Raw genomic sequence first — 24,297 nt, 5'->3', positions numbered from 1 at the left:
AAAGAGAAATGAAGGTATTAGTTGTGTTGGCAGTAGATGGGTTTTACTAAGTCAAAATTGTGATTCTTTAGTTATTTATTTTATATTTAAAATTCTAAGTATTTTTTATTGTCGAGCCATAGTAATTGCATTTATTAAAGAAATGAGTTCAAACGGAAGATAAAAATCGGTTGATAGGCCAGGACTAGGCGGCTGGGCCCATGAATTCCGATTTTCCGAAAGTGGACCATTAATGCACGTACCCCTGCTACTCCGATTCGGGTCCAGCCTTCCGTTCTGCGCACCAGCGACCTCCGTGCCCGTGGACCGTGGTCACTATAAAACGCACACCGCCGCCACCGTCCACACGAGAGACCTAACCGACCCGTGCAGGCGTGCCGCGGCCTCATCTCATCGCCCAGGTCCATCTAGCATCGCATCGCGCGCCTCGCCGCCAGCGCCATGCCGGTGTTGGCGGGCGTGAGCGACGCCGCCATCGCGGTGCGCGACAGGCTCCGCGGCAAGATCGGCCTCACAAGGGTCATGCGCTACCGGCGAGGGATGTTTCCCGAGTGGGCCAGCGACCTTGACGGGGACGACCAAAGCATCCCCCACGCTGCGTCCGTGCTCGACAGCGTGTCGCCGCGCCGTCACTCCGCCGCCAGGGATGACTGCCGCTGCGTCCGCCTCCACGAAGAGGTCGTCGAGTCCGTGGCCGGGGTGGAGGTGGTGGTTGAGCCGCGGGATGCGGAGGCCACGGCGGCAGCGGAGGATGACGAGGCGCAGGAGGAGCGGCGACGCCGGATCCGGGAGCGATGGCTCCTGCGGGAGCGCGAGGAAGAGGAGCTCCTGCCGAAGGAGGACGAGGAGGTGCCGACGGACATGGAGTCGGATTCAGAGTCCGAATTCGAGGCTCATTCGGGAGAAGAAGAGACGTGTATCGCCGTGGTGAAGCCGGTGTTCGTGGCGAAACAGAGGCGGGAGACCGTGGTAGAGAGGGCGGAAGAGCGGCGAGTGCTGGAGGAGCTTGTCAGGAGAAGGATGGAGGAGCGAAAGGTCAAGACCAGACGGATCGTGGTGGAGGTGATCATTAAAGAAGAGCACCTCGAGAAGACGCAGAACGAGGAGCCTACTGCAGACATTGACACCGACGATAACACAGACGAGGCAAAGGAGTACGAGGCGTGGAAGAACCGGGAAATTGAGAGGATTAGAAAGGACAGGGATGCCAGGCTGACAAAGGGGGAGGCTGAGAAGGTGAGGAACGTGACGGGGGAGAAGCGTATGGAATGTGAGGCTGGCAATCCCAAGCCGGTGCCGCTTGCAAAGCGCAAGAAGATGATGAAGTTCATGCAGAGGTACCATCACAGGGGAGCCTTCTTCCAGGAGAAGCATGATGATGGGAGCCAAATGAGTGGTCTGGATGATGTTTACAAGCGTGATTAATTTCTCTGCGCCCACCGGAGAAGACAGGATGGACAGGTCCATCCTGCCCAAGGTTATGCAAGTGAAGAAGTTTGGGCGAAGTGGAGGAGTGAAGTGGACACATCTTGCGAATGAGGACACAACAGGCTACTATGATTCATTAACCATAACATGTTTACATTTAGGATCTTAGCATGTTGACAGCCCTTCCAATATCTGCCATTGCTTTTTTTATTTCATTTGTATTGTTCTGCCAGTATTATTTATCTTTACCTACTTAGAGCATCTCCAACAGCTCTTGTATCTTGAGTGAGTTAGCTAAAGAAAGAAAAGAAAGACAAAAAACCTCATCCAATAGAAAATCTATCTACTTCGTCTTATATCCTCGTTTTCTATTCAGGGGGTGCCGCTAGGCATCTTTGCCTAGCGCTGAGCGCTAGCCATCTCTTATTAGATTTTGAATAAGCTGTTGGATACAGACCATTTTCTACGGTATTTTGACTTTTGGTCCGCCATTAGACACTGATATGTGGGCCTACATCATACTATTCCCACCGGTTTCTTTCATATTACCCCTGCTGCACGTCAAAACCTCAAAATCTCTGTCTCCATGGGCAGCAGGCGGTGTGGGGGATCGGAGCCTAATCCATTCGTTCCAAACACACGCACGGCAATGATCCGTTTCCGACGCAGACTCAGCTACTGTCGCAATGTGCATATGCATATCGCAGCCTCCTTGCAATACAATGCAAATAATGAAAGTAAACAAAAGGTTCCAGCAATCTCGAGAGGTCCGTGCGCCGCCCCGGATTGGAGGGGAGGGAGAGGAGGGCAGAGCCACCACCGGATTGGAAGGAGGGGAGAGGAACGAAGGGGCCGCCATGGACTGCGATCAGTAGCGTGGACGGATGCTGAGGCCAAGATCGAGCAGCAACCCTACGATGCCCTTTTTTCTTGCATGTATTGTCTTCCTCCCGGCGAGGATGCCGCCGCCGGTCTCGATCCGTTTCCGACAAGGATGGAGGGGCACAGGGGCGGGAGCTTTCATTGACGGCATGGCGCACATGAGGTAGCAGCTCCGCGTCGCCCCTCTCGCTTGACTGCGCTCTGGGAATCTCGGTTTCTCTCCCAGATGCAGTTTAGTTCGGATAAGGTTGGCTACGGGAGGGGAAAAAGACAAGAAAAGGATGTACCGTACGTCCAAGTGAAAAAGGATATTTTCTATAGTATAAGAAAAATTTGGGCTAAAAAAGCTGAGTGGGGCTAATGAATTTCGGGCCTTTCCTACCCCGACGGGTTTTCTATAATGTTGTTATATTTGATTTAAGGACCAAGATATCGCGCAACCCGTCGCGCAGACGGTGATCTCGCGACCCCCTCTTTCTTCCGGTTTTGGCATCTTACACAGCAATGATCTGTCCTCACGTGTCTCTTCCAGCTATACTTAGGCCCTGTTTAGATCTTTACAGGTTTTTGCAAAAAAGCCGTAAACGCATTAAAGTGAAATGGAATCTTGCTAATTTGAAGTACTAAATGAAGTCTATTTACAAAACTTTTTGCATGGATGGGCTGTAAATCGCGAGACGATTCTAATGAGCCTACTTAATCCACGATTTGCAACAGTGATACTACAGTAACCACCCGCTAATTATTGATTAAACATGGATTAATTAGCATCATTAGATTCGTCTCGCGATTTACAACCCATCTATGCAAAAAGTTTTGCAAATAGACTTTATTTAGTACTTCAAATGCCCTCTTTACATCTTTACACAATTTTGCAAAATGAACTAAACACACCCTTATCTCTCCTTCCTACCCACCTATGTGCAGCATGCAGTGGGGATTTTTTAACATGCAACTTGTTTATAGAAAATATTTTATCTCGTTTGTATGATCTCCATTTTGAACACCGATAGTACCATTGTGTTCTACGTGACAAGACGGACAAAACTAGATCCCAGTTGCGTATATTTTGAAAATGTTTTTAACTAGTAGCAACTTATGTAAAAGTTTGAGTATGATATTATTGAAGAAGTTGCCACACATATAAGATATAAGTTGTGACACATATAAGATAAAAGTTGTCACAAAAAATATTTATATGTTCTTATAATAAGAAAGGTGCCAAAAAAATAAAATTTATAATAAACATAAGTTGTCACAAATAATTTTATAATATATATAAATTGTCACAAATAAAATTTATAATATACATAAGTTATCACAAATAAAATTCATAATATACATAAGTTATCAAAAAAACACAAAAGATGGCACACACATACGTAATGGAAAAAAAATTAAGTTATCATAGTCATAAGTTTAAAATACAAGATGCCATAAAATAAAATATGTAAAACAAAAGTTGTCACGCATATAAGATATATGTTGCCAAACATATAAGATAAAAGTTTTCATCACAAAAGTATAAGTTGCTATAAATATAAGTTGTCACAAATAAAATCTGTCATATACATAAGCTGCACTAGTAGCAACTTATATTTACATTTGATTTTTATATTATTAAAAAAGTTGCAACAGTATGCATATATAAGTTGTTATTTGTTATACATATAGGTTATCACAAAAACAGAATGATACATATAAGTTGTTATAAATTTATATACAAATTATTACAAAATAAAAAGTTGTTACACATATAAAACAAAAATTGCTAAAAAAATAGAATCTATTATACCATGAGTTCCCACACATATAAGATGTGTGATAAATCTGTTGATATTTTATGTTTGTGACAACTTATACACGTGATAATTTATATCTTATTTGTATGACAACTTGTGTGTATTGACCCTTCCATTTTGTGGCAACTTATTCAATAATATCAAACTTAAATTTATATATAAGTTACTACTAGTGCAAAGCATTATCAAAATATATGCAAGTGGAATCTAGTTTTATTCGTCTCGTCGTGTAGAACATGATGGTATAATTAGTTCTCAAAATAGAGGTAATATGAATGAGATAAAATATTTTTTTATAGAACCTTCGTACCAAAACAAAGTTTATTTCCTCATCCTGCTAGTTAATTGGGTGATGGGCGTGAGCATGCAGCTATGCAGGCTGGCACATGGGCCAAAAATGCGGGCTGGTCCGATGCGTGGGATGTTGGGCCGCGACGCGGAGAAAGACCAGCGTTTTTTTTATTTTTATATTTTTCAAAATCATTTTTTACAGAAATATATTTTCGATTTCATAATTTACAGTTTTGTACCCCTACCGCCCGGTTGCGGGGCGGCCGGCCCCCTGCCGCCCTCCTGCAGGGCGGTAGGGACCTGAATGTAAATAAAATTTATTTTTAATCGTATTTTGATCCCTAGGAGAGCATGCCGTCCCCCTGCCGGGCGGCAGGTACCTGCCGCCCGGTGGCGGGGCGGTAGGGCAGGCAAAAGTTTATTTCTTTTTTAGTTTCCAAAACAGTGAACTTCTAAATTCAATTAAAAATCATAGAAAAATCAGAAAAATGCAAACTAAATTTTGTTAAGTTTCTTAAATCAAGATCTACAGAGGAAAAATACACATGCATGTTAAATGTCAATTTTACCCCTGCTAAAATTTTAGGTTGTGTTTAATCTAGTTTATTTTGTATCTGTTGTTCTGTTTGTCTAAAAATCCTGAAAATTTTGTGGTAGCCTACTCTTTGCATGTGTATTCCACTGGAAAATTTTCAGGTGCATAGCCTAAGTGTATGTTTGTGGATCTATTATTGTTGGATTTCCATCATAGGGCTAAATGATGGAAATCCAACAATAATAGATCCACAAATATGCAACCAGGATATGCACCTGAAAATTTTACAGTGGAATACACATGCAAAGAGTAGGCTACCACAAAATTTTTAGGATTTTTAGACAAACAGAACAACAGATACAAAATAAACTAGATTAAATACAACCTAAAATTTTTAGCAGGGGCAAAACTGACATTTCACATGCATGAGTATTTTTCCTCTGTAGATCTTGATTTAAGAAAACTAACAAAATTTAGTTTACATTTTTCTGATTTTTCTATGATTTTTAATTGAATTTATAATTTCACTGTTTAGGAAACTAAAAAGGAAATAAACTTTTGCCTGCCCTACCGCCCCGCCACCGGGCGGCAGGTACCTGCCGCCCGGCAGGTACCTGCCGCCCGGCAGGGGGCGGCAGGCACCCGACAAGGAGCTCTGCGTAAAAAAAATTATTTTTATTTACATATAGGTCCCTACCGCCCCTCTGCCGGGCGGCAGACCCCCCGCCGGGGCGGTAGAGGTATAGAACTGTAAAATCTAAAATAAAAAATATATTTCTGTAATTTTTTTTGAAAAATATAAAAATAAAGAAGACGCGAAAGACCAAGGCTGGGTTAGCGAGGGGACGCGCGCTAGCGCGACCTCGTCGGATAGCTTTTTCCTTGATTTAACATAACATTTGGTTACTCATAATATTGACCCATCAATCTACGTATTTCTTGCAGATGGATTTTAGAACAATCTTAGGACTACATTGAAAGATCTATGCTGCACACCATCACAAGTGATATGGATCAACTATTGCCTATAAATATTTACTTCCTATATGTCATAACATAGCAATTTCTAAATACATAGCGAAACTATATATCTAAAAAATTAAAATAATTTATCTTTATCTATCTATATCTATAGATGTTTCTAAAGCACCTAAGGTTTCCACCTAAAATTTTGGTTTGGTTCGCATTGTGTCATTTACATGTGAGTTTTAGTCATCCCGAATGTGAGTCAGACCAGCCCTCCCTTCCATGACTCGATGTAGATTTCTACAAATTAACACACGCATAATTATACATATCCGATACTAATACAGTGACTATGGTTCTCCTGTCATTGATGAATGACGAGATAAATTCGTCATAACAAATTGAACCAAATAACGCCACATGTATGATGACATGTAATGTGGCAGCTTACAAGGCGAGTGATCTGGCAAATGACATGACAATTCACATTCAGCCTATATAGCAATGGGTTTTTTTATTTACAATTACAATCAGCCCAATTGGTCCAATTCTTTTTTTGACCCAGCTTGTACCTTTCTTCATTATAGCCCAACAATACAATTCTAGCCCATATTATGAGCCAACCATAATTATATTATAATCACATTCCAGGACTAATTAATTTTCCAAACTATACATTCCAAAATACTATTTCCATCATGTTTCGATACAAAAGCACACAAAATACAATATCCAACATGTTTCTATACAAAATCCTAAAACATAAATATAAAATGATCCATCCACCATCCAACTACAGAAGTCCCAGCCGACTAAAAAGTTCCAACATGTAGTGCTCTGTCGTCAACATTCTAATAAGTAGTATCCAAGGGATAACCGAGATAAGTTCCTGCACTAAAAAAATCCACCTAGCAGGCACTACTATACCAGCAGCCAGCAAAAATTTCCACCAAGCAGCCACCGCTAAGCTCCAGCCTGCATCCCTGCTAGCAGCTAGCAGCCAGCAACTAGTGCCAAAAAATCCTGCGTTATAGCAACCAATGCAAAAAGAAAACTCCATCCACCAAAAGCACAAACCTGCAAGCAACCAGCAGCTAGCACCAAGTTCCAGCAGCCACATACACCACCAAGTTCCGAAGTACCAAAAGTTATCACAGCCTTGAAGTTCAGCTACACTAACAGCAGCCATCAAATTCCAAGCTCAGCCACCTCATTTCTGCCATCAAAAGGTGCATGTTTTAGGTTGCTGATGAATAAAAAGTCCATTTTGTTTGGACTTGGAGGCAAACAAATGAACAGATTCTGTTTAGAGAGTAATAATCCAGCAAGTAAATTGAGTAATGACAATACCTTGATCTGGCTCTTTTCCAGCAAGTCCAAACTAATGGCTCTTTTCAATGCAACAAAAAGAAGTTAGAAAAAAAAGGAAGGTACATCGTCAGGCATAGAAAAAGAAGAGATCGCTTAATCAAGACAATAAGAAAAATACAGGATAGAGTTGCATCAGTCAAGTTATTAAGGATTAAATGATAGAGCCAACAGTAGCATCACTATAGCATGAAAACAACATGCTGCTTGTCCTAGAGCCAAATCGACCTACAGCACCCACATATTGTAATTGATGCATAGTTTGAAGCCATACAAAAGTTTCAGGCTATAGCAGAATATAGGTAACATCTCTCAATGATATAACTTTTCAAGGATATATATCATTTGGTTGTCATACTTTTAAAGGCAAAAACAGCACAAAAAATTGGACTAGGGCAAAAAAAAGCTCAACAGTGGGACTCTTGGTTTCCTTAGATATGCATAAGCACTAGAAAGGCAGCAGCACTTGAAAATGGTTAGCTTGTAGTGTAGTTGTATTTAGAATGTTCTACTCAAGTTCAATGAGTTCAGAACAGAAGAAAGGTATCCTGACCAGGCAAGGAAGACCTGTGCATCGACAAACACCACCAAATCTGGAAAAAAAAACCAGAGAAACAAATCAATTCTTGGGAACAAAACAATGACTTGCTGTCGTCGTCGTGGATCTGATTAGGGAGAAGGGAGCTCCGTTGCTTGATGAACCACGACAATTGAAGCAAGATTGGGAATTGGGGGAAGTACGAGATGGACCTCCCCTGGATGCAGTCGCCCTCCATCTGCTACAGCACCACGTCGGCGTCATCCTTCACGGTGTGCTCGGCAGCTCGCGGCCAAGATCTACGTGGAAGGCCTCGCCCTACTACTGCCGCTGCTGGTCCCGCAGGCTGCCATGCCCGCGCACGCCCCTCGGTGGCGCACGCACGCTGCTGTAGCCCTGCGTCGCCAGTGCCCCTCGCCATCACAGTGGCCGCCACACCAAGCTACTGGTCGTACACCCGTGCTGCCTGATCTTGGTCCGCGATGGCCGGAGATGCAGGACGCGGCGGACGGAGATGCAGGATGCAGGATCCCACGCCCGCCACCAGCAGGCCGGCCGCTGCACCTGCTTCGTGGCGCTACCCTTGCCGGATCCGCGCACCAACGCACCCCCGCGAGGGATGCTGTGGCGGCCGGCCACCAAGCGGATGGCATGTAGGGCGCCCCCCGCTAGATCTGGCCACACGTCGCAGGACGGAGGCCGAGGGGAGTGCCGTTCGGTGGCGGCGCGTCAAGCCAAAGGGGGGAGCGACACGATGACGGGAGGAGGGAGTGGCGCGTGGAGGAGATGGGAACTGCGGCGACGGATGGATCTGAGGGGACCTGGTAGGGAAGGGAGGGAGAGGGGATCTGGCGTGGTGGCATAAACGGGTGCCCAAGCGGATCTGTGAAGGGGTTGTGCCGGCATGGTGGCGGAGGCGATGGCCCAGCGGGCCCTTGAAGCAACCACGGAGGAGGGCGACGGCGGCTCAGAGGTGGGGGTGAGAGAGAACGAGAGGCGACGACCGGAGGGAGAAGGAAGTGGCTAGGGTTTGAGTGGGTGTCGGGAGGCACAACTGTTATACAGCTCAGCGGTTCATCTGGATCGTTGTTTCAAAAATGAACGGTCTGTAGGAGTTGGACTTTAGCAGAAATTGGCCCAAGATAGGATTCTTGGCCCAGTTTACGCAATCATTTACAACTTATATCATTTAAGCAGAAATACATTTAAATTCAAAACTTTTGAAGTAAGATGCAAATCAAATTATATTATATACCCAAAATATTTTTTTACATGAAACAGACTAAGTATACATTGTTTCGTAGTAGTTTCAAAAATTTTGGAGTTGATTCGCTATTTTTTATAGTGTAAATGAATTTTCATGTGCTTGTTGAATATAATTCAAAATTGAACTAGATGTATCTCGAATAAGATTTAAAAAATTGTATAAAACCATATCTAACCTCATATGTCACGTTACAACCCCATATTATAGAGGTAGATCAATAATTCAATTGTTTCCTATGTATAATTTGTACCTCTATCTCAAAATTACCATAGAATAATTATAATAATGTTTCAATTTAGTAAAAAAATTCTAAAAATTGAAAAAACAACACATTTTTTGTTCATTAACTTGCCATAAAAAATTCAAGTTGTTCTAATAGTATCGAACTGTACATTGTTCGTAAATGGAAACATCTATCACAAAGTTTCATATAATTCAAGTCAAACTTTGATATTTGAATACCACATATCATTTTTTGAACTAGTATACACCTAAATTTTGGACATATCTGCCCTTAACCATAATATTTGAAAATACAAAGTTACAACACAATTTGTTATGCATAAACATATTGTTTTATTCTTTATTTGGGTGGAAGAAACCAATATATATGTATAAGATCTAAAAAACAGCAATTAACATAAAAAACTCCATTAAATAAAATAGCATGATTTTAGAAAAATTATGGAAAAAGAATCATCAAATTTGAAGTTCATATGAGAGAGATATACCAGTTTTAAAATTTTATTACGGATTAAAAAGAGAAAACTGAACCATGTATATGTTCGTGATCAAGTAGATCAAGCACGTTGCCTAGCGTTATAAAAATGTTGGCGCTTCAAATGTCGCCAACACAGCTGTAGCCCAGTGGTACTGAGCAAACTTGTTTAGTGGATGGTCACTGTTTTGAATCCTGGATCCCGCGAAAAAAAAAACGCCAAAAATTTGTTGCTCCACAACACAGAGTTGCACCCGCGCCATGGCACTACCGACACCAACAGCACAACCATTGCGCTAGTGAAATAATTAGACTTTCACGAAGGTTTAAATTTATATTTTAACCTTAACAGGTGACCAATGTGTAAGTAGGCCTAGTTAATGGGCCAGAGTTCCTAATTGTAGCCCACGAGCACAGTAGTGGGCCGCGGGCTCACCACTGATAGAGTTTTCTATTCTCTTTTAGATTAAAATATGGATCCTAGTATAGAAAGTATAATACCAAATCATTTTATGAATGAATTTAAAAAAAATCGTTCCATGAATTAAGGTCCACGGGCTCACCATCATTTTTGCCAAATTTATTCACCCACTAATATAATTATAGCACGTCCTATTCAATTATACAAACATATAATGGTGCAGTGGTTTGTGTGGTCTACTTAAGGCATATGGGCTGGGTTCGAACCCCATTGTGCCACGTGTTTTTGAGTTTTTTGGGTTATTTTTTTCCGAGAACAATTAAAATACGAATTACCAGATTTACTCACAAGTGAAGTACTAGCTCAATGGTAAGCATGTATGCAAGACTACCTAGTAAATATCAGGTTCTAGTGTTTTTTGTTTTAAAAAATATAATACTTCTATATTTTATGACGATCAACTATTGTCATCGCGCTATCGTCACAGAGACCATGCAGAATATACTGTGACGATAATTATGACAGAGACATAGTTTGGTCATCAACAGTTGTCATCCTGTGAACAATCGTCAGATTGTTTATGACAGATATGTGCTCTGTCATCAGGTAATCGTCACAGAAGCCCAGATTTGTTGTAGTGTCGGAACCCACATAAATCAATCCGAATCACAATAAAAAACTGGATAATTAATACCTCATGCTGGTCTCATGTAGATATGGGTAATATTTATATTACCCGCAGCAACGCCCGGCCACTATACTAGTCATACTAAGGTCACTATAGCATTTCTCGAAATGCATGAGATATTCAATCCTTTTGACCCCTATCTTTAGTTTGCGTACACTTCCGATTATTTTGTATTTCTGATTTTATTCAGTTAATTTGTGCAGGAATTTTTCCTTAAAGTTAATTTTGTAACCATATACAGGGACTACGGAAAAACCCATGTTTGCCGAGTGCCTACTGATTTGCCGAGTGCATTCCATCGGGCACTTCGACAAACAACACATTTGCCGAGTGTAAAACATTTGGCAAAAACAACACACTCGGCAAAATGTCCAATTTGCGGAGCACAGGACACAATGCACTCGGCAAACAACGAAAAAACACTCGGCAAAAAATACACTCGGCAAATCAATAGCACGTGCCCGCCGCACATCAAATACAGTAATTTTAATGATCGTTAGAACTTTGCCGAGTATCTGTTAGTGGCACTCGGCATAGTCTTTATTTTGCCGAGTGTATTTTATTACACTCGGCAAACCATTGACTTTGCCTAGTGTTTTTAGGTGACACTTGGCAAATAAATAAAATTTCCTCTTCTGCCCTCCAAATTTTTTTGTGCTTTCCTCATACTATACGTGGTACTTCATATTAAAATTTGATATATTTACCAGCCTGTTTGCTATATTTAATTGATTAATTTCATTAAAAGAAATTTAGGGGATAAGTCAAATTTGAACTACAAGTGATTCAAATAGTGGAATAAAATAAATGGAAAATTTATATTCATGTTATTGACTACAATGTTAGGTGATATTCGGAGAATGAAAGGAAATTTCGAACATCTTGTGCACGAATCATGATCACGAATGTATGAAAAAATTGTTTTAAAATTCTATAAAAAGCAAATGAGATCTGAAAATCATGACATTTGTCAAGATCTCGTGATATCATATGTGGAGGATGTGATAAAAAAATTGGTAAGGTTTCGCATAATTTGTCACGTACGTTGCATACAATCCAAAGCATCTCCGAAGAAGAATCGTATAGTTGAGAACGATTCTATAAGATTTGGATAGGAGTCATATGAATGATTGAATTGGGGTTAGGCAATAAACAAATATTTTTTAGATCTGTTTCATAATTTTTATTTTGTAACAGCAATTATAGAAGTTATAAAGTGATGAGAATGAGATATAACTACAAGAAATAAAGGACTAATATTTGTACAATCATGAAATATGCATTTACTACAACAAAACACATTTTTAGGTGTAGTTAAAAACATATATTTAGAGGCGGGTAGCACACCCGCCCCTAGTTTTCGTAGCCAAAATCCGCCCTTGGAAATGCATTGGTAGGGGCAGGTCAACAACCCCCCCCCATCCACTCCTACAAATAGATTTTCAAGTGCGGGTGGGGATGACATGCCCCTGAAAATAGATTTCCAGGGTGAACCACCCCTAGAAATGGATTCCTAGCAGCCAACAATTTCGCAAATTTGAATTTGAAAATTTCGATTCTATTTCCGGCTATTTTTTAAAATTCGGATTTTCGCTGAATATGTTCTAGATGGAGACACCCAATTAGCCAAGAAGAGCAAACTCAACCTATTCTTGAAGAAGATGTGACCCACTTTACCCAGGAAACAGATCCGGACAGTCAAAGTTAGCTCAATGAGGAGGAGAAACCGCAACCTCTCCTTCTTGAGCTGAAGTCGCTGCCTCCTAGTTTGAAGTATGCTTTCCTCTACAACAACAGAGCCACGCCAGTTGTCATCAGTGATAAGATGACAGAGAGTGAAACTCGGCGGCCCGTTGCAGTCTTGGAGAAATACTGATCCGTCATTGAATATTTTGTTCAAGACTTGAAGGGGATCAACCCCAACTTATGCACCCATCGCATACCTATGGAACCGGACCATAAGCCGTCACGAGAGCATCAGTGACGGCTTAATGATGCAATGTGGGAGGTAGTCAAGAAAGAGGTTTTGAAGCTACTGCACGCGGGTATCATCTACCACGTGCAATATAGTAAGTGGGTCAGCCGAGTTCAAGAAGTCCTAAAGAAGGGAGGCATGACAGTTGTCCAGAATGAGAGAAATGAGCTCATACTTCAAAGGACAGTTACCAGATGGCGGATGTATATCGATTACTGGATGCTCAACAAGGTTACCTAGAAAGATCACTTCCCTCTCCCCTTCATTAACGAGATGCTTGAACGGTTGGCAAAACACTCATACTTTTGCTACCTTGATGGATACTCTGGTTATCATCAAATACCTATTCATTCAGATGACCAGAGTAAGACTACCTTCACATGCCCCTATGGTACATTCCCTACAGGAGAATGTCATTTGGCTTATGCAACGCACCAGCTTCATTTTAGAGGTGCATGATGGCGATCTTCTCAGACCTGATTGAGAACATCATGGAAGTGTTCATGGATGATTTCTCGGTCTATGGCAAAGATTTTGATCAATGCCTTGAGAATTTGGACAATGTTCTCAAGAGATGCCAAGAGACGCACTTAGTCCTTAATTGGGAAAAGTGCCACTTCATAGTCAGAAGAAGGGATTGTCCCCAGACATAGAGTGTCCGAAAGAGGGATATAAGTGGATCGGGTAAATATCAATGTTATCGAGCAATTGTCACCCCTGACAAATGTCAAGTGAGTCAGGAGTTTCTTGGGTCACGCTAGATTTTATTCATCAAGGCTTTCTCCCGTATAGCTAGACCCTTGATGAACCTACTCGCAAAGGATGCCCCATTCAACTTTGACGAGGAATGCCTCGTGGCCTTCTTTACCCTCAAGAAGGCACTCGTGACCACTCCCATCATACAGCCTCCCGATTGGAACCTACCTTTCGAGATCATGTGCGATGCAAGTGATGACGCTGTGGGCATAGTGCTGGGTCAGTGCAGGGATACACAACATTATGCTATATCATATGCAAGTAAGACGCTGACCGGACCTAGCTGAACTATGCCACAATAGAGAAGGAACTTCTGGCGGTGGTATTCGCCATGGACAAGTTCAGATCCTACTTGGTCGGTGCTAAAGTGATAGTGTACACGGATCACGCTGCACTAAAGTACCTTCTAACCAAGATGGATGCTAAGCCACGACTAATCCGTTGTATCCTGCTCCTCCAAGAATTCGACTTGGAAATCAGGGATAAGAAAGGAGCAGATAATTGTGTGGTAGATCATCTCTCAAGAATGCAAGTACAAGAGTCAGATTTGCCGATCAACGACTATTTAAGAGATGATACTCTCCTGAAGGTCACTTCATGCAGTTCATGGTATGCGAACTAGGTAAATTTCATGGTGACTGGATATATACCTCTAGGAGAAGACAAGAAGAAATTGATACATCTCAGCAGATTTCACCTTTGGGATGATCCCTATCTATTCAAGGTCTGTGCTGATTGTTTACTCCACCGCTGCATCCCGCTATGTGAGACCTGCAATATTTTGGAGCGTTGTCACTCCTCAGCCTATGGAGGACACTACGGAGCATTCCGAACCCATGCAAAAGTTTGGCAAAGTAGATTTTTCTTGCCAAACATGTATGCGGACGCTAAGGAGTTCGTGCGTCGATGCCCAAGATGTCAGAAGCACAGGAACATAAATTCCCGAGATGCTATGCCACTGAAGAGCAACCTTCAAGTGGAAATTTTTGACGTATGGGGAGTTGGCTTCATGGGTCCCTTCCCTATGTCTGAGCAATGCGAGTACATCTTGGTGGCTGACTACGTGTCCAAATGGGTTGAAGCACTTCCCTGTGTTGCAGCCGACTCAAAGAGCTCGAAGAAAATGTTCCAGAAAATCATATTTCCTCGCTTCGGAGTTCCGAGAGTCGTGATAAGCGATGGAGGCTCACACTTCATCGACAAAACCTTCAGGAAGTGTCTCAGCGAGCTGGGAGTAGACCACCGAGTTGTAACACCATACCATCCCCAAACAAGTGGTCAAGCAGAAATATCAAATAAGCAAATCAAGAACATTATGCAGAAGATAGTAAATGAAACGATCCAGGCTTCCGAAAGGAGAACCCAAATCCCTGTGTCGTTGTGATAGTCCCTGGATCAGTAGCTATCACATACAGAACTCATTTCAGGCAGTAAATCAGTTCATACTTACTTAAAAGAGTACAAATATGGGTTTAATTATTACAATATCCAAAGGATTTTTAGTATGAATCTTTTATTACAAGCCCACTGGGCTAAACTGGAACAAACAGAAAGCGGTAGCGGTAGCTAGTCTTCGGGCCTTCCTTCATCTTGAATTGCAACTCCACAGGCAGAACTTGAGCGCAACACGAGCTTCTAAGCTTCAGTTGTACCATCCGTTGTTGTTAGCGTCGATATCCTGATCGGATCCTGCATCTTGCCAAACTATCCCCAAGGACAGGATTGGTTCACGTCACCATCTGTATGCGAGCTTTAAGTGGATGCAATAAGATATAGAAGTAGACAATGGATAGGCTAAGGTTTTCTATGCAATCATATATGTATATGTCATCCATAACTCCTCGACACGGGCCATACCAGCACCGGTCAATTTCCATCTACAAAAGCCCAGGTCGGTGCAGGAACTCCCTCTCCCTGCACCTCAGTTGCTATCCAAGCAGGAAAAGTGGTACTAGAGGGAGGTAGAAATATATCAAGGGACACTAACTAAAAGAAGTAACAAAAGAGTAGGAATGTACATGACTGAGTATGCGGCTATACATATAGTTTTCACCCTGCAGGGGTTGTACACCTGTACCCACTCGCCTCAACGCCAACTGGCAGGCAACTCCGACTGGCCCTGAGGCACCAGTCTACGGAGAACGAAACTAACCGCTACGGCACCCTCTGGATCCCCCAAGTTTGGATGCATCCTCTCGCAAGAGGTCGCCCTGGAGTTGTGAGGCTTTCCCCGCTTTTGCCATTCGGAGTTCTACAAGGCCAGTACCACCCCGACACTGAACCTCCCCCGCACAATGATACCTATCCTACTAACAGGTCTGGTGACGCACATAGCTAGCTCGGACCGGGTCCACCCGCATATATAGTGGATAAGTGGCGTGCACGTTTATAAAATCCCACAAATCATAGTTACCCCAACCAGTTCTCATATGCCGGGGCAAGCATCTCCTCACACAGTCCTCCGTAGAGGTCCGCTTGTCGGATTGCTTATCCGGCAAGTCCACCAGGGGTATGCCTGGCGGTAGATTTGTAGGTGAAGGGGGGATTCCAGAGCTAAGAGCTAGATGGTTGCAAGATGACGCTTGGGTTTAGACAGGTTCGGGCCGCTCGGGAGCGTAATACCCTACGTCCTGTGTGTATTGTATGAGCTAGCGAATGATCAGATGTGTTCTATGGGTCTCCTCACGACGCCTTTATAGGCCAGGTGCCGTGGGTTACAAGTAAGGGAGGATATCTACTCGGGTTGTTACATGGAATTAGGTCGGTTGAGGTCCCTAGATATCCGGAATCCATATCCGCGCCTTGATCCTGATCCTCGGAGGAACCTTCCGACGTCCAGCCGAGTGCCTGTCTGCCGGGTAGTCGTGCAGAGTGGTCCTGGCCGAGTAGGTACCCTGTCGGGAGATAACTACTCGGCTGGGAGGTACCCGGATGTACCTCCGTTAAGCCCCCGAGTGCTGAAGAGCTTGAGCCGAATCTTGATGGTTGACTGGTTGAGAAGTTCTTCGGAACTCATATGATGATTCTTGTCTCCCTTCAATCTTCAACGAGATGCGCCCCTAGGCGCACCCATTGGGTGCAGCCCCCGAGCCTTGGAAGGTTTCGAAGAAGCTTTTCTAGGGTCTATAAAGAAGCCTCGTTTGTCTAAATTCCCGAGTTGCCTGAACACTCAGTTTGCCATGCTGCCTTGTCATTTTCCCAGTCATTCGTCAGACCAAGTCCACTTGACCCTGGAGTCACGGCGTCCAGCCCTCGAGCAGGATCGCTGGCGGAGTCGCGGAGACACGCCGAGTGGTTGCGGCACCCAGCCCCCGAGCAGGGCGGCAAGCGGAGTCACGGAGACATGCCGAGTTGGTGCGGCGCCCAGCCCTCGAGCAGGGTGGCCGGCGGAGTCGCGGAGACATGCCGAGTGGGTGCGGCGCCCAGCCCCCGAGCAGGGTGGCCAGCGGAGTCGGGGAGACACGCCGAGTGGGTGCGGCGCCCAGCCCCCGAGCAGGGTGGCCGGCGGAGACGCGGAGACAGGCCGAGTGGCTGCGGCGCCCAGCCCCCGAGCAGGGTGGCCGACGGAGTCGCGGAGACACGCCGAGTGGCTGCGGCGCCCAGCCCCCGAGCAGGGTGGCCGGCGGAGTCGCGGAGACACGCCGAGTGGCTGCGGCGCCCAGCCCCCGAGCAGGGTTGCCGGCGGAGTCGCGGAGACACGCCGAGTGGCTACGGCGCCCAGCCCCCGAGTAGGGTGGCCGGCGGAGTCACAGAGACACACCAAGTGGCTGTGGCGCCCAGCCCCTGAGCAGGGTGGCTGGCGGAGTCGCGGAGACACGCCGAGTGGCTGCGGCGCCCAGCCCCTGTGGAGGGTGGCCAGCGGAGTCGCGGAGACACGCCGAGTGGCTGTGGCACCCAGCCCCCGAGCAGGGTGGCTGGCGGAGTCACGAAGACACGCCGAGTGGCTGCGGTGCCCAGCCCTCGAGCAGGGTGGCTGGCGGAGTCGCGAAGACACGCCGAGTGGTTGCGGCGCCCAGCCCCCGAGCAGGGTGACTGGCGAAGTCACGGAGACATGCCGAGTGGCTGCGGCGCCCAGGTAGTTTGTATTTTTACCATTGGTTTTTACTGCAATGGGCAGAAAGTTACCATTGGGGGCCCGCTCCTTGCCGAGTACGACTCGGGCAGTTTCTGGAAAGTCGATTCGAATTCCGCCCGATCTTCGGGGTTGCCATTGCACACGCATCTGATCCTCTTTAAAAAGGGAAAGGCTCGGCCCATGGAGGGCTACCCGTTCCCTTGCCTTCCTGTTCTCACCTTCTCGCCTCATCGCCGTAGTCGCCCTCTCCGTGCTTCTGTTGATTAGTCCACTTGCCGCCACCCGAAATGGCTTGCGCTTCACCAAAGTCTTCCTCCTCTGTGTCGGGGAACGCTGGCGAGGTGCCGCCGCCCTCGGAGGCATGGGCATCGAGCACCCTCCTGGAGCAGGACATCCAAGATCTGGTGGAGCGTGGCCTCCTCCCCGAGAAGGAGATCTCGGGTTGGAAGTGCTGCTACGAGGAGGACTTCCCGACGGAGGACAGGACGGAGACGGTGGTCTTCCTGTCCTTCTATGAGAAGGGCTCCGCCTTGCCCACGGGGGCCTTCTTCCACGGGCTCCTTTTCTTCTACGGGCTTGAGGTAACACATCTCAAGCCGAACTCAATCGCGTAGATCATGATCTTTATCCACCTGTGCGAGGTGTTCCTGGGAATCGCCCCGCACTTCAACCTGTGGCAGGTGCTGTACCATCTGAAGGGGTACCCGTCCGCCACCCGCCGCAATGTGGTGGGCGGCGCTGTCTTTTCTCTATGCCAGGGCCGATCGTATCCGGCCCCGGAGCTTCGTGACAGCAACAAGGGGTGGAATAAGGAGTGGTTCGTGGTGTTGAACGCGGCTCCCTGTCTGCCCGCTCACACCGGTCGCGCACCGGAGTCCTGTGCGTGCTGGGAGGAGCTGTCGACAGAGGAGGAGATGGTCCAAGTGATGCTTCTCCTCAATGAGATCGCCAGCCTGTCGGCCCAGGGGCTGACAGGTGCCGTGGTGGCCCTGTCCTTCAGTAAACAGCTAGTGCAGCCAATTCAGGACAGGGTGCACCCCGGTTTCGAGTACTGGGGTCGCCAAGACCCAACCCAGGGGTAGAACCGAATGGTCTCCCGGGACAAGCTTCGAACCGGGTCGCCCGCATGATGCAAGGGCCGATCCGGGACAAAGGGTGCCCAAAAGCACATTGCTTGAAGCGGCCGACCAGAGCCGTAAGTAATCTTCATTTTTCGAATCTGTTCTACTTTTGTTCCGAGTTGTTCTGTTTCTGTCCTGGAGTTGTTTTCGCCATGTTTTGCGTATGCGGCACACCCATTGGGTTGTAATCAACTCGGAACGCCTTCTTCTGTGCAGGCCAAAGTTCAGGAGTTCTGGTCTCCCGCTCCCCTGCTAGAGGGGGATGCTGGGAAGGACGCTGCCGCCCCAGCCAATTTGAAGGAGCCGAAGGCGGCCGATCTGGAGGTATCATCCGACTCGTCCGTTGGGGGCGAGTCGGACATTGAAGTCGTAGGGGCCACCGTCCCTCCCGACCAGTCTGCACCGGGACAGCGAAGGAGGAGGCGGGCCATATGAAAGATCTCAGCCTCGAAGGCCGGCATGAGGGGCGCCCTGCAGAAGGGCACCCACGACGCCTCGAGGTCGTGGAGCGAGGGGCCGGGGGTGGAGGATGCCCCTGAATTATCTGGAGAAGGCGCCGGTCCCGGTGCCGGCCGCGCGGAGGGGGAGGCAGCGCTGGGGCTGACGCGCATGGGAGGCATTGGGTCTCCCCTACTCGTGCCCCGGTTACAGCCGCCTACCGTGCCGTTGAAGCTATCCTTCGTCGCGCGCCGCAGCGGAGGGTAAGTGAAGTTGGGCTACTGCCCCTTGATTTTACTTTGAATCTTGAATTTCATCTTGATGCTGCGGAAATTTTTACTTCGCAGGAAGAGGAAGGTGGAGGAGTCCGTTGATGAGACCCACCAGGTTGAGGCGGCTACGCCTCCTCCGTCGGTGGGGAGCCCACTGTTGACGCTCACTAACGATCATTTCCAGGCGTCAACTTGATTAAAAAATCATGAGAGTTTGCATTTTTTACACGCATCCTTATCCAATAAAGTCCCTAAACCACACTTTACCTTTTAGAAAATGCAAGTTGTGTTTTTGATCTAATATGCAGGTTGAAAGCACACTTTGGCCCGACATAAAATCATAGAAATTATCAGAGCGCCGAATCTGGCTCAGATGGACCAAAAGTGATGCAAGAACCCAACCCAAATGCTGTCAAGACAAGGCAAGCCCCAGCATTCAGACAAGAGGAGGCCCAAGACAGCCTGCTAGAAGAAGATGGGGGCGGTTGGAGCCCCGGGCAGGCCGACTGACCTGGCCCATGGGCCCCACCACCTCAACTTTGCCACGTGTCGCCTCCTCACTAGTTGCTCAAGTCAGTTCTGCAGGTTCTCACCTGTGGCTCCTTGCTATAAATACAAGGGGGGGGGGGGGTAGAGAATATGACACACACACACACACCACACTTCCTCTCCTCTCTTGCTCATCTTGCATAGTTTTTGGGTTTAGTGGAGTTTAGGAGAAGTCTAGCAGTCTTCGAGTCGCCGGATCTGCTCGAGAGTCTGGTATGGGTTCATCTCTAGTTCTCGCTTGTAATATTCGGTTGTTTGTAATAGAATTAGACTATGGTTACCGATATATGCTCGAAGTATGTTTTGAGTTATCGGATATATGCTTCTTGATATGGTTACGTTATTATTCAATGCTTGCATTGCATGATTGCCCTATGTTTGAGATGGTTAGTATTTCGTGCTTAGAACTCTATCAACTGCTCTAGTATTCGTATATTTGCTGTAGTGTGATGTCTGTCCATTCGGAGGGTGGGGGCTCCGCGCGGGACGCTAGAGTATCCCTTACTAGTGTAGACATAATGTCTAGATTAGCTAAGAGTTGCTGGATGTCAACTATACCCACGGTTTGTAGAGGTAGCCGGCAGGTGGTGACAGCCCTGTCCGAGCCCGAGTAACCCTCCACGTTCGGTATGGGGGGTAGGAGGTACATAAAGCCGCCGGGGTGTACGGACTCCTCCCGTTGCTTCGATAGCGGTCTCCCTGTTGTGTAGTTTAATCTCTGACGATCTAACCAATGAGACAGTATAGATATAGCTAGCCTAGCACAGTTGACTCGAGCTCCAACTTCTGCCTTGCTCCCGGCCTAGAGCATCTTTTATCCTTCTTTTATTTATTTATCCAAGAGGGTAGTTTGTGTGTGTGTCACACTACCTCTTACCATGTTATATATCTTACCTCTATTTATGCATGAGAATATCCAATCTAGATAAAGTTCATCAACTAGTCTATATCTCTTCACTCACCACCTTCCGTACAGAAATATAAATGACACCCCGGTATACTCCCGGGTAAAATGCTACAGCGGTATTCCGTGCGCTTGCGGATTTATTCGTGGTTCATGAAATACTGCCACCCAAAATTGGTGTCTGCGGGCGTCATCGCTGCTTTCCCGGTGGTGATGTTGGTAGGCGCCAACAAGCATTTTTGGCGCCGTTGCCGGGGAAGGCACAGATTGAAGTATATAGCCAAAGTTGTGAACAAAATCGAAATTGGTACTCGCTTGCTAAATAGGCTAACTTGGCTTTGTTTTCTTGTCTTTGTTGATATGAAAACAGGGTAGTGTATGACCGGTTTCGGCTTGCCGCAAAACTTTCATTTCAATCCAGAGTCACTTTTGAGAAGGGTTCGACCTCGTATAGTACCTCCTCAAATCTCACTCTCGGCAGCCGAACCAGTCATCGCATCGTCGTCAGCTCCTAGAGCTATGGCCCAGAAGACACTCTGTGATTACTCTGCTCCATCTGCTAACTAGGTCCCTACCGGGCCCGAGGTTAACACCGGAGGGGAAAATTTCGAGATCAAGACGAGTCTTATTACGATGGTGCAGGCCAGCCCTTTCTGTGGCAAGGCCAATGAGGATGCCAGTGCTCATCTCCAGCAGTTCCTAGAGCTCTGCAGTACTTTTGTTATCAAGGGTGTATCGCAAGATGCCATCAGGCTCCGTCTGTTTCCGTTCTCTCTCTTGGGGAGAGCGAAACAGTGGTTTTATGCTAACAAGGCTGCTGTGGATACTTGGGACAAATGTGCCAAGGTGTTCCTCTCGAAGTTCTTCCAGACGGGCAAAACCAATGCTCTTCGTGGTCGGATTTCGAACCTCCAGCAGGCATCAAATGAGTCAATTCCTGAAGCTTGGGAGAGATTTCAGGCGTACATTTTGGCGTGTCCGCACCACGGAATGGACAATTGGCTCATTCTACAGATCTTCTACAACGGGTTGACACAGTCATCCCGTGATCATATGGATGCCGCTGCGGGTGGAGCTTTGTTCTTGCTGACCATTGAAAGAGCAACATCATTGATCGAGAAGATGGTGTCCAACCAAGGTTGGAGCAATGATCACCTTCAACCGCGCCAGCGAGGTATGCACTCTGTCAAGGAGGCCGACATGCTCGCTATGGAGATTGATCTCCTCCTCAAGAAACTTAAGGATTATTCCCAAGATGAGGCTCAAATGCAAACACTTCAAGCCATGGAAACTCGCATGACGTGCGAGGTATGCGGGAATGTTGGACATTCGGGCGGCAATTGCCCGGAAACCCAAGAGGAAGCTCTATTCCTCAATGGCAACAATGGGTTTTGTCCACAAGGAGGTCATGGGCGGAATCAACCATGCCCATACTACAAAAGAGGTAATGGAAATTCAAATTCTTTCAATCCTAACCAGCCTACCTTGAGAGATCTTGTCTACGGCCAAGCGAAGATCAATGAGTCCCTTCAGAAGAAGTTGGCCGCTACAGACAAATCAATGGAGACCATCCATGCCAAGATGGACGGATTCTCCACCGCTATGAAGAACCAGCTGAGTTTCAATAAGGCGCTAGAAACTCAATTGGCTCAGCTAGCTACTGCTACACCTACTGCTGAACTAGGGAAGATTCCGGGGCAACCCGAATCAACTCTAGAGAGCGTCAATGTCATAAATGCTATGTGTAAAGAGCCATTTAGCAGGACACCCCTCAGCCATGCAGAAAAGCTCACACGCCCAAGAAGAGGTGCGCGGGCGAGTTAGCTGCTACAATAAGAGAAGATCCCGAAACCCAGTGATCAGCTGTTCAATCTTTGATTATAAATTTGATCACGCCCTTTGTGACCTTGGAGCCAGTGTCAACATCATGCCCAAGGTAACGTTCAAAAAGCTAGGCTATCCATCAATTTACCCTACTACTATGTGTGTACAGCTGGCGGATTCCATGATAAGATATCCGGAAGGAGTCGTAGAAAGGCTTATGGTAAAAGTCAAGAATATCTACATATTAGTGAACTTCGTAGTCCTTGATATGGAAGGAGATCTTGGGATCCCGCTCATACTTGGGCAATCATTTCTCAAGGACACAAACGCCAGAATTGATGTAGGGACAGGAAGAATCAGCCTCCGTATCATGGGAAAGACCATGAAATTCAAATTCAAATTCCAAAACAAGAGGGAGGTATTCTTAATTCATGAGAATAGTGAGAAAGAGGGCCCACTCTGAGAGGCTGCGGAGCGTGCCAGCCGCGGACGGCCCGCTCGAGCAGCTCGAGTCCCAGCTGGCCGGGTTGGAGGCGCAGAACCGCCTGCTGGAGAAGCAGCGCGCGGAGACCGAGAAGGCGCTCGCGGAGGAGAAGCGGGGTACGGAACATGCCACGCTCTACGGAGACTCCTTTGTGTTCAAGCTAATTAGTACCCTCTCAGGGCTGGAGGAGGAGGTCCGCGCCCTGAAGCGCGACCTGCCGGCCAGCAAGAAGGCCAATACCGACCTGCAGAAGGGTCGGGAAGCCACGGAGGCGAGGGAGGATGCCACCGAGGGCAAACTCCGCCTGGAGCGCCAAGCGTGCGAAGGTATGGTTCGGAAACCACCCTATTTTCCTTTCGAATGAACTCGCGAGGAGTTGAAGTATGACCTTGCTGACAGGTGCGGAGGCTCAGCTGGCAAGGTGGACGCTGTCCTTGCCGCCTTCGAGCCGGAAGGCATGGCCGCGGCGGAGGACCTGGAGGCACGGCTGGAGGCGGCGCGCGGGCGGCTAGAGGGCTTCACCAGGAAGGTCGCCGAGGATGCGTCCCAGTACACCCTGGGACTTGTGAAGTCCCACTACCCTGAGGCTGACTTGGAGCCGGTGGGTGACGGGATGGCGCCAGACACCTCGGACCTCGCCTGGTCCGACTACCTCGCCGATGCCCGGCCGATCACAGAGCGCGTGGTTGCCGACCTCAACCTGTAACTGTAGAAGCTGGGAAAATGGTCAGCGGATGGCCAATGAACAATATTTATTTTGTGTGTAAATAAATTTTCATGTGTTAGTGTTTAATTTCTTAATCCATGGGGTTGCCGAGTTGGCGGAGTAGTTAGGAAAGACGACCCTGTGATGTGCCTTTACTTGCCGGGTTGAGAGCTGGTCATCAAGCGCGCTAGTACTAAGAGGTGACGCAGGGTGGTTCCAAGACTAGCAGGGTTGTGCTCACAACAACTGGTTACGTTGGGGGTGTCTACGCTGAGCAGACTTGGGCTGA

The 24,297-nt window shown here is 46.6% G+C and overlaps 1 protein-coding gene and 1 long non-coding RNA gene across 2 annotated transcripts; one reads left to right on the top strand and one right to left on the bottom strand.

Moving 5' to 3' along the window:
* Positions 1–441: 441 nt before the first annotated feature.
* LOC120702025 (microfibrillar-associated protein 1-like) lies at positions 442–1,766 on the top strand. Its single transcript, XM_039985802.1, has one exon. It carries the CDS (start codon positions 442–444, stop codon positions 1,423–1,425), a length of 984 nt encoding a protein of 327 aa, XP_039841736.1. The 3' UTR covers positions 1,426–1,766.
* A 4,753-nt stretch (positions 1,767–6,519) lies between these two features.
* On the bottom strand, positions 6,520–8,839 carry LOC120703503. Its single transcript, XR_005687021.1, has 3 exons — positions 8,023–8,839; positions 7,255–7,865; positions 6,520–7,120 (listed from the first exon to the last, which is right to left on the bottom strand). It is a non-coding gene; the product is annotated as an uncharacterized LOC120703503 (long non-coding RNA).
* Between the last annotated feature and the right edge of the window lie 15,458 nt (positions 8,840–24,297).

This window comes from Panicum virgatum, chromosome 4K (assembly GCF_016808335.1).
Source record: "Panicum virgatum strain AP13 chromosome 4K, P.virgatum_v5, whole genome shotgun sequence".
NCBI lineage: Eukaryota > Viridiplantae > Streptophyta > Magnoliopsida > Poales > Poaceae > Panicum > Panicum virgatum.
This window is presented reverse-complemented; position numbering and strand designations above follow the sequence as displayed.

What these genes read in the sequence shown, in the direction of transcription:
- LOC120702025 (XM_039985802.1), top strand. Translation starts at nt 442, where the DNA reads ATGCCGGTGTTGGCGGGCGTGAGCGACGCCGCCATCGCGGTGCGCGAC.